This window comes from Neovison vison, chromosome 13, assembly GCF_020171115.1.
Source record: "Neovison vison isolate M4711 chromosome 13, ASM_NN_V1, whole genome shotgun sequence".
NCBI lineage: Eukaryota > Metazoa > Chordata > Mammalia > Carnivora > Mustelidae > Neogale > Neogale vison.
The window spans coordinates 99,331,019-99,347,269 of record NC_058103.1 but is presented as its reverse complement, the minus strand read 5'-3'; the positions used below and the strand labels follow the sequence as shown (position 1 = coordinate 99,347,269).

The 16,251-nt window shown below is 38.1% G+C and overlaps 1 protein-coding gene across 1 annotated transcript in view; it reads left to right on the top strand.

Moving 5' to 3' along the window:
* The window catches only part of MAP2K5 (mitogen-activated protein kinase kinase 5), a 256,439-nt gene that overhangs the window by 80,289 nt on the left and 159,899 nt on the right, over positions 1 to 16,251 (top strand). The window contains exons 9-11 of the mRNA XM_044231754.1: positions 4,996 to 5,035; positions 14,010 to 14,078; positions 14,179 to 14,260. Of these exons, the coding sequence (XP_044087689.1) occupies positions 4,996 to 5,035; positions 14,010 to 14,078; positions 14,179 to 14,260 (191 nt within the window). The remainder of the gene's footprint in view (positions 1 to 4,995; positions 5,036 to 14,009; positions 14,079 to 14,178; positions 14,261 to 16,251) is intronic.

The window sequence follows — 16,251 nt, the reverse complement described above, 5'->3', positions numbered from 1 at the left end:
TTTTAAAATGGACAGAAGATACAAACATTTTTCCAGGGACAACATCCAGGTGGCCAAGAGACACATGAAAAGATGCTCAACATCACTCACTGTCAGGAAAATGCAATTAACAATGAGGGGGCACCTGGGTGGCTCAGTGGGGTAAAGCCTCTGCCTTCGGCTCAGGTCATGATCCCAGGGTCCTGGGATGGGGCCCCGAGTCGGGCTCTCTGCTCAGCAAGGACTCTGCTTCCCCCCACCTCTGCCTCCCTCTCTGTCTGCTTGTGATCTCTGTCAAATAAACAAATAAAATCTTAAAAAATAAGACCACCACAATGAGGTATTGTCGCATACCTGTCGGAGTGGCTAAAATCAATACAAGAAAAACAAGTTTGGCAAGAATATAGACAAAAAAGGAGCCCTCTTGCACTGTTGATGGGAATGCAAACAGCTGCAGCCACAGTGGGAGACAGTAGCGATGTTCCTTGAAAAGTTAAAAACAGAATTACCCTACAATCTAGGAATCACACTATTGGGTATCTACCCAAGGAATACAAAAATAGTAATTCAAAAGGATACCCACACCTGAAGTTTATAACATCATTATTCCCAATAGCCAAGATATGGAACAGCCCAAGTGTCCATCGATTGATGATTGGATAAAGATGTGGTATATATATATACAATGGAATATTACTCAGCCATAAAGAAGAATGAAATCTTGTCATTTGCAACAACATAGATGGAGCTAGAGAGTATAATGCTAAGAAAAGAGAAAGACAAATACCTTATGATTTCACTCATGTGTCGAATTTAAGAAACAAAAGAAATGAGCAAAGCGGGGGGTCAGGGGAAGAGAAACAAACCAAGAAACAGACTCTTAACTGTAGAGAACAAACTAGTTCTTACCAGAGCAGAGATAAGGGGGTGGGTTAGATAGATGATGGTGATTAAGTAGTGCACTCATCATGAGCACAAGGTATTATTTGGAAATGTTGAATCACTGTATTGTATGCCTGAAACTAATACTATGTTAACTACTGGAACTGAAATAAAAACTTAAAAAAAAGAAGAGGTGGCAGAATGGCGATCAGAACCTGAGCAATGACTTAGAACCTACACCCTGTGCTCTTCTGCCTCCCATGATAGATTAGCAATACTTGCAGAATGTTTCTTTGCCTGGAAAGACACAGATGTGATGGCCCTAAGCCTGATGGAAATAGTTAGTATCTTTGTAAGTTTTTTTTTAAAAGATTTTATTTATTTATTTGATAGAGATCACAAGTAGGCAGAGAGGTAGGCAGGGGTGGGGTGGGGAGCAGGCTGCCAAGCAGAAAGCCCGATGTGGGGCTTGATCCCAGGACCCAGGGATCATGACCTGAGCCAAAGGCAGAGGCTTTAACCCATTGAGCCATCCAGGTGCACCTTTCTTTGTAAGTTTTGAATTAAGTATTTCCCTGACCTGCAGTTAAGAAAACTTAAACATCACCATATTTTTCCTTAAGGTCCTAAAATATATGTACTGTGCCACAGTTCCAGTCCTGGCCTTGTCGTTGACTGTAAGTTTGGACAAATTCTTTAAGCCTGGCTTTTGGGTGTTTACAATGTAAAAAGTAGGGATTAGATTAGATAATTCTCTATATGACTTATGAGCACAATAAATTATCTGATGCTGTACAAAAAAATTAAAGGTTGATACCAATTTTTTTGTCACTCATCTAAAACCTTTTGTTCCAAATGAAAAAATAATTTAAGAAAATATGGACAGTAAGTGTTCCCCTCTTTTACTCATTTTCTTGGTATTTTAAATACTCAAAAAATTTATACCAGGCTATTGGTTCATGACATCCTAAACTGTATATGTTGTGTGCTCAATTTTAAGGGCTGGGGATATTCCCAGAAGGTCTGTGCTGGTCACAAAGCAGAACACTCAAAGACTCAGCACTAAAAATATCACATAAAAATGCTTCTTTCATGCACTCATTGGAACAGGTAATTACTGTGGCAACAATAAACTAATTTGAAGTGTTAGCTGTTAATTAAGACAATGCAGAGGTGTATGGTTGTCCTTTGGTGTAACCAGATCCTCCATTCAAACTTCATTAATCACTTTATAGTTAATGTGTTGGGGAAGGTCAAGACAATTGAGATGCAGTACTCATTGAAAGTAAACAAATTCTTTTCTCCAGGTAGAATGCCATTTGCAAAGTTAAGGGACACATTGGACTCATGCCGGGCCTTGCCTTTGTCATCTACTTCTGGATGATTAAATGTTACACGGTTACTGTCATTGCAGTGTAAACCAAACCTCAGAGCGTCTTTATTGCTCGAAATTGAACCCAAACTTCCACGGATGAATTAGCGTGCGTCATAATTAAATCATCAAGCCTCTCCCTTTTAATTCACTTGGAAATAGGAGACCTTTCTTTTGGAAAAGACATCAGCTTTCTTGACAAGCTTATTAAGTTGCCAAACTATCCAATAGGGTATACACATTAGTCTATCTTTTAGTCATCTCTTTATCACTGCTGTTGATCTCAAATGTCCAGGTGTTGTTTGTTGTCCAAAGTAACACCACTATTCTTTTTGCAAATTTTGAATCCCTGTGTATGCATTCAACATACACAACAATATGTTTTATTTTCGTATTTCAGTCCTGGGTTAGGAATTCTAATATACAGCATTTTTGGAAGTTGAAATTGGAAGAATTTATGGTGTACAGGGGGAAAATAATATATCATTAAATCTTACATATTATATTAACTATATTTGCATAGAATAAGGTTATTAACTTCCTTCATATCACATTTCAGTTTAGCTTAGTCCAACAACTTCTCTGTCAGGCAGTGAGAAAAATAGTGTTAGTCATTATATACCAGTATATTATATGAGTTCAGATATATCATGAATCAAATCATGACCTGAAATGTAGTTTCACATTATAAAAATCTGGTATTAACATACATATACACAACATACAATTAAATGGTAACTTGTTCTGGGGCACCTGGGTGGCTCAGTGGGTTAAAGCCTCTGCCTTCAGCTCGGGTCATGATCTCAGGGTCCTGGGATCGAGCCCCGCATCGGGCTCTCTGCTCAGTGGGGAGCCTGCTTCCTCTCTCTCTGCCTGCCTCTCTGACTACTTGTGATCTCTCTGTCTCTGTCAAGTAAATAAATAAAATCTTTAAAAAAAATGGTAACTTGTTTTGAAAGTAGTATAATATGAGGATTCCATTTATAAAAGGTATACCACTTTATGTAAAGTATAAAAATTTTTTAAATAATTTAAGTTTTATAATTCTATTAGTATTTAATATACTAGGGAGGAAGATACTTAGAGAAAATCTTTAGACATCTTACAGATTAAAAAAACTTCAGTAAAGTGAACAGTCACACTTAGTTTTTATAATCTTGCCTTTCTTTAAATGTGATATTCTTGAATTAATTTATAATTAATTGTTAAAAGCTAAGTTTACCTTATGTAGTTGGCTTGACCTTTGTATACTCAAATAGGAAAAGCAGAACACATTTCTTTTAACACTAATATATATAGTATTGACATACATGTATACATATATATATATTTCTAGTCTTACCTAAATTTATAACATTTTGTATGTGAAAAGTTACAAATATTTGCAGGCCTTTAATAACTAAACCATTTCTGTAAGTTGGTCACTTAAAAAACACTTGTCAGTGATTGTAAAAACTCTGTAAATTTGCTAAAAAATCATTGAATTACATACTTCATTGAATCTTACATATGTAATTACACCTCAGTAAAGCTGTTAAAAATTTTGTCAGAGCAACCAGAGATTTCTTCCAAAACAAAAGGGAGTGATGTTTTCTTTTTGATAATAGGAGAATATATGTTTTATTTTTATTTTAAGAAATAGGCAGTTTTTCCTACCAAATCATTGCCATATCATCATTGGGAGCCTGATAAATGTATTTCGCAACTCAACAGGTAAAAGGGAATTCCCGAGAAGCTAACTTCCATTCCCACCCCCACATCTTCCCCATGCAATCACATCTTAACACAGCGGGGTGAGAGGAAGAACACTGCTTTTGGCTGATATGCAAGTCTGTACTTTTATAGTCTTCCAGTAAGAGTGATTGTTGATTTTGTGTGGTTTGTCTAGACATTTTTATATAAGACAGATTGTCCCTGAATAATGGTCAGAATGTACGGTCCATGTAAAAGTTGTGTGGAAGACCACGTGTCATTTAAACACAAAGGGTCTTAATGAGAAGTAATGGTATCTTATTTCTGCAAACCTTACTCCCTTAACTCTTTCATAAATGAATGTATTTCTGTTCCTTGATTTAAACTGTAGTTATTTCCCTTTATCCTATCATTTGAGCTTGTCTCTTTTTTAAAGCTTTTTTAATTTTGAGAGATGCCAGCTTTAGGAAAAGATGAACCACATACTTGAGCCTGATTAAGTCTGTGATCTCTTATATGAACTTATATCTTAAGCCATAGCTAATTCCGAGTGTTCTGAGATTATTTTGATGAAATGTAGGTATATAATGTATCTGTTCCTGTAATTGAAGGAAACAAAAGGAAAAACCTCCCACTTTATATGGTTCTATACAGTGCTTAGCAGAAGACTTCAGGAGACCGCCCCCCCCAACACACACACAGAGTGCCGGTCAGTTGTAAGGTTCTGGAGTCAGAAGAGGTCTGGGTTTGAGGTCTAGTTCTGCCACTTACTGGCTTCATGCTGTTGGGAAAACTGCTTAGCTTTTCTGGACCCCAGGGTTCTCCATCTATAAAGGGAGGATAATAATACCAGCATTACCTCAGAGGGTTATTTTAAGGTAATGTATGATGAGTCACTGTGTAAACCATGGAGCTCAATAGAAATATGAACTGCTAATGTTATTAGTGTTCTTTGAAAGTATCATATATCTCATCACTACAGATATGTTCAGATTCACATTGATGTCCTTAACCATTCTGCAGGTTGTTTAGTATCCCAAGTGATTTTGTTATTTTTTTCCTTCCCATAGAGCATATCATGTCCCGAGTGGGAAAATATTAGCTGTAAAGGTAAGTGCTGAATAGATTTTATGAAATTTATGAAGTTCTTTTTTTTTAAAAGATTTTATTTTATTTTTATTTTATTTATCTGAGAGAGAGAATAAGAAAGAGCGGGGTGGGGTGCCTGGGTGGCTCAATGGGTTAAGCCGCTGCCTTCGGCTCGGGTCGTGGTCTCGGGGTCCTGGGATCAAGCCCTGCGTCGGGCTCTCTGCTCAGCGGGGAGCCTGCTTCCCTCTCTCTCTCTCTCTCTGCCTGCCTCTCTGCCTACTTGTCATCTCTGTCTGTCAAATAAATAAATAAAATCTTTAAAAAAAAAAAAAAAAAGAAAGAAAGCGCAAGGGGAGGGGGAAGGGGTAGAGGAAGAAACAGACTCCCTGCTGAACCGGGAGCCCGACACAGGACTTGCTCCCAGGACCCTGAGATCATGACCTGAACCAAAGGTAGATGTTAACGACTGAGCCACCCAGGCACCCTGAAATTCATGAAGTTCTTGATGCTCACTACTTTCTTTTCCCCTGTTAGCTTGAGTCACAGGTATCATGAAAGAGGAGATGGAATGGTTTAACTGCTGGATGGTAGGTTATGGAAGCTATGGTCCTGTTGTGATACTCCGCTCCCTCCTCTCTCAGAGGGTACCTTTACCCCTAAAGCACTGCTTTCCCATCTGTTGAGTTATTTGTTCCTTTAGATAACATAGCTCTTAGATTGTTGCTGTTAAAATATTTAAAGACAGTCAGCTTTAGTTTATTCACACCAAGAGAGGGGAGCATTCCTATAAATCATCTACAAAACTATTTGGCCTAGTAAGTGCATTATAATTTCTCATAATTTTATACATTTTGAATTATGTTTAAGCTAGGCTAATATTAAAATTCTTGTGCATGATTATTTAGTTGGGTATGGCAAGGTGCTAACAGCTGTTTCTGGAAAGGATTAAAAGCAATTTTAAAGGAAGACACATTTAAAAAAGAACTACTAAAGTAGAGACTTTGAATAAATGAAAACAGTAGGTGTTTACAAATATGCTGTCTACTAGACCTGACCTTAAACTGAGCTTTAGAGAGAGGACTATATCTCACTTAATATCCCTAGATTCTATAAAATTTATAAAACATACTAAATGTTTAAACCGAGTTGAGGGAATGATTTAAGAGTAGTTATGAATATTGCTTTTAAACTTTATCTGAGTTGATTGAATGAATGATTAAAGAGTAGATACAATTAGGCATGCCTAGGTGGCTCAGTCCGTTAAGCATCTGACTCTTTGTTTTGGCTTGTGTCGTGATCTCAAGGTCTTGAGATCAAGCCCGGCATCATTTTCCCCAGTTCACATGGAGTCTGCTTGAGATTCTCTCTCCCTGTGCCCCTCCTACTTGTGCTCTTTCTCTTTTTCTCTCTAAAGTGAATGAATAAATCTTTTTTTTTTTTAATATTTTATTTATTTATTTGTTTGACAGACAGAGTTCACAAGTAGGCAGAGAGGCAGGCAGAGAGAGAGAGATCGGAGGAAGCAGGCTCCCTGCCAAGCAGAGAGCCCGACGCGGGGCTCGATCCCAGAACCCCGGGATCATGACCCAAGCTGAAGGCAGAGATTTTAACCCACTGAGCCACCCAGGCGCCCCTGAATGAATAAGTCTTAAAAAATAAAAATAAACTTCTTACTTAGCCCTGAGCTTCTTGGCAGCCAAGGCAAAAACCATGTAACTTATTTAACAGTCCTACTGTGGAGAGTAGAGAGAAAGAAATGTGCTATTTCTTCAAAACAGGCATTTTTTTTGTTTTTTGTTTTTTTAATTAAATCTTAGCAGAAATTTATTTCAAATAAAAAGACACAACAGGCTGTAAGTAAAAGGCTATATCAGCCTCTTTTTCTCTCTTAGTCTTTTTTTCTCTCTTTAATGGTTCATTTTTGGATAGTTTCTGTTGTCATATACTCAGGTTTTCGTCCACATTGTCTAATCTGCTGTTAATCTTGTTTGTTGTATTTTTCATTTCAGAAGCTGTACTTTTTATCCCTAGAAGTTTATTTGTCTTTTTTACATCTTCCACATCTTTACTTAACATGCTTAACTTTCCTTCTGTCTTCTTGAATATATGTGATGTAGTTACAGAGTATGTGGAATATGATTAACTGAATTGATGGTTTTGTCTATTAATTCCATCAGACGTAGCATTTGGGTTCAGTTTTGACTGATTGCTTCCCCCCCCCCATTTTGGGTTGTGTTTTCTTATTTTTTTAAAAAGATTTTTTTTTATTTATTTTAGAGAGAGAGTAAGCAGCTAGGGGGAGGGGCAGAGGGAGAAAGAATCCTGAAGCAGACTCTACACTGAGCGCAGAGCCTGACACAGGGTTCGATCCCAGGACTCTGAGATCATGACCCGAGCTGAAATCAGGCGTCAGCCCCTTAAGCTACTGAGCCACCCAGGTGCCCAGTTTTTTCTAATTTTTAAAAAAATCTTATCATTAAGATTGGATGCTAGTCATGCATCATAGACACTAGATTTTTTTTTTTTTGTATTCTTATAAATATTCTTGAGCTTATTCTGAGAAGCTGTTTAGTGACTTTGAAACAGTTTGATCATTTCAAGACTTGCTTTTAAGCTTTATTAGTTGGGACCAGCCTAGTGGTTAGTTGGGAACTAATTTACCCCCACTCAATTAAGGCAGCTGTCTTCTGTATATTCTACCAGTGCTCTGACAGTTAGGAGGTTTTCCCCCTCCCTTGTGGGAACACAGACTCCTTCTACTTAGTGTGAGATCTGGAGATTGTTTCCTCTGGTCCTTTCTTGTGGCTCTTTCCTTGCCCTCACATGGTTTCCTGATATCCACGTACTGATTGATCATTAATCAGCTGAAGACTCCAGGGGCCCCTAGGCAGATCCCTGGAGCCCCCTCCCTTTGGCCTTCTGCCAGGGAACTCTCCCTGCCTTGGCTTCCTCAGACCCCCCAATTCCATCTGGTCAGCATAGGCAGATGGCTGAGCTTTGCCTGGAATTTCCACCCTGCACAGAAGCCTGCACACTGTCCAGTTGGTAGACTAGACAATCATAGGGCCCCTCTTACTTATTTTCCATGTCTCAAGGATCATTGTCCTTGTTTTAACTGTTGTTAATGTCTGGAAGCCTGTTAATCTTTCTGGGTTCGGTTTTGTTTTGTTTTGTTTTGTTTTGATCTCTTCCTTTCTTGTCACCACTCTAGTCCAGGTGCTTGTTTTGTCTCTTGTCAGACACTGAACCGTATTTAAAGTGCTCTCTCAAAAGTGGAAGCTACCATTTATTGATCATTTGTACTCTCCTAATAGGCACTCTGTGGACCCTTTCCTCATTTAATTATGAATTAATAAATAGCTTGCTGAAGGTCCCACAACCAGTAGAACTAGAATTTGAAGTTGGGCAAGTCTTGCCCCAAGTTCATGCTCTCAAACTGTGTACCATATTGCTGCTCACTGTCCTCAGATCTGCCTTCCCGGAGGATAGTGCTGGTCCCATCTCCCCTCTCAGAAGTCTTCCAGGGCTCTACATTACTCCCAAATAAGCTAAAAATTCTATGGGCTGAAACTCAGGATCTTCCACAGTATGTCATCAGCCTGCTTTTTATAGCATTATCTCCTGTGTCTGAATGCCGTGCTGCTTTTAAGTTGAACTCATTGCTTTATCTGAACCCAGGTACTTTCACACTTCAACACTTTGATTCACGTCTTTTTCTCTAATTAGAATGCCTTCACCCATGTCTCTACCTATCAAAATTCTTAACACCCTTCAGGGGTCAGCTCCAAAGCCCACTCCTGTATTGAACGCACATAGATAAATCCTGTCACATATGGTCTGTCTATCACTCACTCACTTTTTCCTTTGAACATCTCTAGAATTCTCCGTATGTGTTTCTTATGGATGTTATCACATACTGCCTTGTATTTTGCTATTAATATACGTGTGCATTCTGTCCTTACATTGAAATCTCTTTGTAAGTAGAAAACACATCTTATTTATCTTCTTGTCTTACTCATGGAATCATGCAGAACCTTGCACTTGGCCCTACATAGAGGATTGCATGTAATAACTAGATGTTCAACACATGATCTGTTGAATGACTGAATAAATAAATTTCTTTCATTTGTTCTTCATTCATTCATCTTTTGAAGCAGCGTCTTGAAAGGTTCAGCTCGCATACAAAATAAACCACAGTGTTCTTTGTATGGACCATTGCTCTCACCTAGAATAGCTCTTAGTGTGTGTGTGTGGGGGGGTGAAATGAAAGGTTAAGAGTTAGAAGTGCATTTGATCTTTTCCTGACCCTCTCCTGACTTTTGTGTGACTTCAAGCATGTCACTTGAACCTCTCCGTGACCTCAGCTGTGCAATGGGGCTGCCTCATATCACAGAGGGATTGTGAAGAGCAGCAAATCACAGTCCTTGTCTAAACAGAATCACCTGCAGGGTTCTGACGCCCGCATAGAATGATGAGGGAAATTTAATTTCCCAAGCCAAGTGGTCAGTTGGACCAACACTTTGAAGGTCTGTGGGAGCAATTAGATGAGAGTCCTTGAAAATCCATCCGTTTTCTCTTCCTACTCAAAATATTTCTATTTTTTGTATTTCTAAATGTTTTTACTTTTTTTAGACTAAAAAAAGAATATTGTAGTGTTTCCCCTTTCAGACTTCAAAGGTGGGAAAACATCATTTCCAATATTTTTTCTTTTTTCTGATATTTTAAAAAGACTAGAAATACCTTGGGTTTTTATTTTATACCAGTGAATTTAGAAAAATTTCTACCTTCAAGAGAACATTTTGGAAAATGCTAACCAAAGATAACTGTTTGATAATGACTAACTCATGAAATGTGTTTCTAACTCGCTTTATTGGGGAGCGGGGGTGGAGGTAAGTGAGACAGTTGCAAATAGAGCAGAAAACAAATAAAAATACTGTTAGCCATCTTGGTAAACGGAGCCTTTTTATTTCATTAATGTATTCTATAAAATCTTTCAAAGTACAGCCTAATAGATTTCCTATTATTTTTTATTTTCTAATTGGGAAAAAGTCACCTAAGAAGAAATTTCTTAGCTTGTATATAGCATGTGCTGATTATCATTCTTTGACTGCTTTGGGTTTCTGCTGCTTTTAAACTAGCATTTAAATGGACCATTTGATTAATCATTTGTATACTGACTGTAATCCTCCCAAATTTCCTTTCTGAGTTGTACATACTGTAAAAGACAATTATGTCGCCACAGATTAAATAAGCGAATTAAAACAGAATAGAGGCTTAATTTGACCTGTGATTTTGCTCTCCTTCCCTTTAGTGGAGCGTGTGCCACTCCAGCAAATAAATGAAGTCATCCATGACAGCTTGTGATGAATTGCCGTATTTATACTGTATATTTTAATAGCCTCACACTAATTTAAATTGAGCACAGAGTAAATTATAATTCAGTCACTTGACTGCTTATATTTAACTTGACAACTCATCCTTATTTGTCCTGGAGGTGTAGTAGAGAGCAGCAGAAACGCGCCCAGGTACTTTAGCTTCTCACTTAACCCTTTCTCCCTGAAATCCTTCATGTGCAGATCCTCTTCAGTTTGAAAAAGGGAGCTCTTCCTTAGGAGGAAAAAAAATCACAATAATAATAATAAAGACTCGAGGAATCCATACTTTCCTTGTACTTTAAAAAAAGATTGGAATTTGCCAGGCTTTTTCCCATTGCTTTCAAATAAGGAATTGGACTTACTTTTAGTAGGTAAAAGCTCTCTCCCAGGAATGCCCAAGGGAAGGAGAATTAACCTTCTACCTACAAGTCTCCCAGAAAATGGAAGAGCATTTCTGTAGAGTTATTTTATTTTATTTATTTTATTTTTATTTTTATTTTTTTAAAAGATTTTATTTATTTATTTGACAGAGAGAGATCATAAGTAGGCAGAGAGGCAGGCAGAGAGAGAGAGAGGAGGAAGCAGGCTCCCAGGACCCTGAGATCATGACCTGAGCCGAAGGCAGCGGCTTAACCCACTGAGCCACCCAGGCGCCCCTGTAGAGTTATTTTAAGGTGAATTTTACGTTCCTTCTTAAGTTCCAGAAAGTACTTTATTCACTTTTGCACCGTTATGGGATCTCCACTATTCTCAATCATAAGAGATACCAAGGATGATCCAGACATACTGGAATGCAGTGGGTTTGTGGGTTGGCCCCACAAATACAGTATTACTCGCTACGTTTTAGGTCAGTGTGGCACTTTTATTTATTTTGGTGTTTTTGCCTTCGGTGTTAAATTCAGTGGTAGAAATCAAGCAGCCTCCTTCCTGTCTAGAAACAGCTTCTTATTTAGAGGATTATGGTTGTAAGGAGCACTGTAATTAAATCCCACATCACTTCATGGGCACTGCTATAAGTAAGACCCTGTGTGGGATGCTGGGTGTAGGAGTAGGGGGACCAGGGAAAGATGCCCGAGACTCAGTCCTTGCCTTTGTGGGCTGCTTTACCTCTCTAGGCTTGTGGTTTTAGTAGATAGGCATTAATGCCACAGCTGAATGTGAGAAGGTACAATAACAAGGGCCAGAGCTAGAGATAAATTCTGGTAGAGGGCTTTGGGGCTGCCTTCATGGAGGTGGTAGTGGCATTCAGGCTGGGTCCAAAAGATGAGAAACGTTTTTACAATTAGAAACTGTGGGGTGGAGTGAGGAGGCACACCTCAAGTGGGGGGAACATAGGAGCTGTGTGTGGGGCACCAGTACAAAGTACCCGTTTCTGCGTGGGTGGTATGGGGTGAGCATGGCTGCCTTTCATATCATCTGGCTTCACATGACAGTTGGGTTTGTGGTGGGGAGAGTGGGAAAAGGAGTTGGAATAACTAGATTGTGAAAGAATTCTTTGAATGTCATGCTAGAGTTTTAATGTTATGCTAGGCCATGGGCACCTAATTAAGGTGCTTGATCCAAGGGAATGATAGGTCTGCAGCCAGTACTGTGGGGTTAATGGTAAGGTGTTGGCTCACCATGTGGAATCCCATCATTTCTGGAAGGGGGGCCTGGAGATGCAGTATGTCTCATTAGCCATATAGAGTACTGAATAAATGGCATTTTCAAAACCTTAGATAAATGGTTCTCAACCTTACTGTGGGTTAGAAATCAGGTGGAGAGTTTTTTTTACAAAAATTAAGATGTGGACCCAACCCAAGATTGATTCCATTCTTCTGGGAGTAAGGCCTATACACCAGGATTTGTTTAAAGTACCTTCACATATTGATATAAATACCTTTATATAAAAGTAATTATAACATGAAGCCAGGGTTGAGAATGACTGCTCTGGGGTAAATAATAAGTTCATTCCTTTTAGTAGTTTTTTTGGGGTGAAAGAGTCCCTGTACTTGACATAGTGGTGCGAATAGTTTTGATATTTATGGCATGGAATTGAAACAACACTAGACGAATTTATTTTGTCGCTGAGTTTTATACAGGAACAAAAATGTAAGTGAATATTGTTGGCAAATGACTATTGATCGGGAGCAATGTTTAAATGCTTCTCGGCAGTTTTGTATTACACTTACAATCTAGTTTAGTGAGAGCTTTTATAAATAACCCTAAAGCAAAAACTCTTGATAGAAACCAGCCATGCCTTTCCCCCCCACCTTCCCCTCCCCCAAGTGGATGTCAGTACCATAAAGTGTGTGTTTTAGAATTATCCTTTTCTTTCCTTGCTCTATCAGCAGTTTTCAATTCATAATTTATGGGTTTTTTTTTTCTTTCCCAATGTGAGTGCATATATTCTGAGGTTGTAATACAAAATGTGGTTCAGTGTTGGATGGTGTATAACCGTGCTATCATGGTAATCATGAATGTTAAGTTTTTTCCTAGAAATGTCAAGAGCCAGAAACTCTGCCATGAATCTTAAAAATTATCTTTCCTATTTTATTCTCAGCACTTTTTTTTTTTAAGATTTTATTTATTTCGGAGAGAGTGAGAGAGAGCACGAGAGGGGAAAAGGTCAGAGGGAGAAGCAGACTCCCCATAGAGCTGGGAGCCTGATGCGGGACTCAATCCCGGAGCTCCAGGATTGTGACCTGAGCCGAAAGCAGTTGCTTAACCAACTGAGCCACCCAGGCGCCCCAGCACTGTCTTTTTTAAGTAAAAACAATTTCCCTTGAATTGGCTTCACTGAACTGTTGAGTAAAATTTGAACAGTTGATGGTCTCCTTTCTTAAGAAACAAGTGTTTGAAGTTACTTTATTCTAAGTAAACTTGTAAATTGTTTTACATTTCCATGTTACCAATCTTCCTCAGTGGTTGATACTTCAAGGAAAAACCGTAAACCACCAGGACATTCTAAGAGGCATCTGGGAATCAGGGAGGGACCTTGACGTTGCCAGGCTGTGTGGCTTCTCAGCACCTTGGTTTCCTCCTTCAAAACAAGAGAATTAGATGAAATCATTTCTGTGGCTCCTTCAAGCTCCAGCATTTTATTACAGTATTAGCAAAGGAACATGACTTTGAAAGATGTAAAAAGATGACATGTTTTTAAAACTCTTTATTTCCTCATAGTAAAAAAAAAAAAAAAAAAAGTACTTTAAATGTTATTTTTACTCCTCATCCTCTCTGCTTATCACCTAGTGTCTGAATTACAAGACAATTTTTTTTTAATGGTTTCAGGGTCATTCCTTTCTTCCTTTTCTGGAAATAACCAATGTGGCCAAAATAGGGTGTATAAATTAAGGGTGTTATAACTTAACTGACTTTTAAAGCCATTAATACTGACCTTTGAGACCTGGCTTTTTCCTTGGTCCCATCAATCACTTCTGTACCACCTCCCCTAATACAAAGGGTTAGGCAGATGTGAGTACAGTTCGTATTCCTGGGGGTTATAGTAGTGGAGAGGAAAAAAAGGAGCAATGAAGAGAGGGAAAAACATATTTTTTCCTTTTTATATTTCATAGTGAGTATAGCTATACTTAATTTAAAGGTGAATGTATGTGTAAATGTTGATTCCTTTGTGTATTTAGGTCATACTACTAGATATTACACTGGAACTTCAGAAGCAAATTATGTCTGAATTGGAAATTCTTTATAAGGTAATCTTTTCTTGGGCATTTTCTCTCATAAAGCATCTTACAGTATTGTCTTGCAGGTTTGTTTGTTTTTTTAACTACCTTTGTCTTATTTTTGTTACAGTGTGATTCATCATATATCATAGGGTTTTATGGTGCATTTTTCGTAGAAAACAGGATTTCAATATGTACAGAATTCATGGATGGTGAGTTTTCCCTATTCTAATACTTTAAAAATGATTTGGGAGGTAGCGTACTTTTAAAACCTGGTTCTGATAAGATGTCAAGTAGAATTAAAAAATAATTAAAATATACTAATAATTATCTCCTTTATACTCTAAAACATCTCAGTGTTAGAGGTTCCTGGTGTTAAATATTTACAGCTGAGCTATAATTTCAAGAATGTAATTTCATTTACTTTTATTGAAAATTTAAATAGAACAGATTAAATGCTGGTCTAATCGGTAGTTTGATATTTGATTCTTCCCTACAATCTGTCTTTACTTGCAAAACAGATGTTCTGTTCTTTTAATGTTTCAATAGCCAAAACAGATTTTCTTTTAAAGAAATCTATTAACCCAATGTCCTGTGTCTTTTAGAAAGAAATCGGTTCTTAATTGCAAGATAAGAAATTGTTTTTCAACACAGCTGTTTAGCCAAGATGTGTTTAGTTTTCTTTGGACTCTAGCCCTTTCCTTTCATCTGTATTCTTCATTCATTTCTATGTTGGTAACTCTTTCTAGATCTGAATATTTGGACAAAATGCAGATTCCTTGGTACCCTATCCCTGAAATGATGTCATCATTGTTATTTACCCATTTTAAATGTCTTTAGATTTTACATATTCAGTTTTTCAGTGTCTAGCACATTAAAACTCAACTTTCGGGGTGCCTGGGTGGCTCAGTGGGTTAAAGCCTCTGCCTTCAGCTCAGGTGATGATCCTGGGGTCCTGGGATCAAGCCCCACTTTGGGCTGTCTACTCAACGGGCAGCCTGCTTCCTCCTTATTCTCTGCCTGCCTCTCTGCCTACTTGTGATCTCTGTCTCTTAAATAAATAAATAAAATCTTAAAAAAAAAATCTCGACTTTTTTTTTTATACTCCGTTCTTTTGGGGGATTCTCAGTCTATCACTAAAGCAACTAGTTCATGTGTTGCAAGACTTTTTAACAAGCCAACATTGGTACCTTGCTACTCTAATAAGGTATATCATGTGTCCTAAATTCAGTTTCATTAAAATATGTATTTATTGAGATGGCATATTTAATCACCATACAACTCACCATTTTAACATATACAATTCAGTGGTTTTGAGTATATTCACAAGGTTGTGCTCCCTCACCATCCCTAATTCTAAAACATTTTGATCACCCCAGAAACAACCTTAGCTGTTAGCAGCCACTCGCTCTTCCTTCTTTCCTCTAGTCTGTGGCAGCAACTAATCTACTTTCCATCTCCAGATTTCCTTATTTTGGACTTCTTATGTAAATGGAACCATGCAGCAGGTGGCCTTTGTGCCTGCCTTCTTATACTTAGATTTATCCATGTTGTAGCATGTATCAGTATTTTATCCCTTTCTATGGCCAAATAATAATCCATTGTGTGGACCTACCACATTTCATTCATTCATTCATCAGTTGATGGGCACTTGGGATGTTTCCACTTTGGGGCTGGTAAGAATAATGCTGCTCTGCATTTGTGTACAAGTTTTTGTGTGGACATACGTTTTCAGTCTTTTGAGTGTATAGGTCTAGGAGTTAAATTGCTGGGCCATATGGTAACTCTGTGTGTAACTTTCTGGGGAACTGCCAAACTGTTGCATTCTATTTCACACCGTTTGCCTGTATAGCTGCAATGTATGAGGGTTCCAATTCCTCCATGTTTTTGCCAACACTTGTTATTGTGTGTCTTTTTTTTTAATAGCCTGGTGAGTTTTGATTTAGATTTCCTAATGACTGATGACGTTGACAGTATTTGTATGTGCTTATTGGCCATTGGTATACCTTCCTTGGAGAAATGTGTATTCAAATCCTTTGTCTATCTTTACCTGGCTTATTTGTGTTTTTATTGTTGAGGTTTTTTTTTTTTTTTTTTTTAAGATTTATTTATTTATTTGACAGAGAGAGATCACAGGTAGGCTGAGAGAGGGGGGGAAGCAGGCTCTCTGCTCAGCAGGGAGCAGAGATCTGATCCGCGGCTA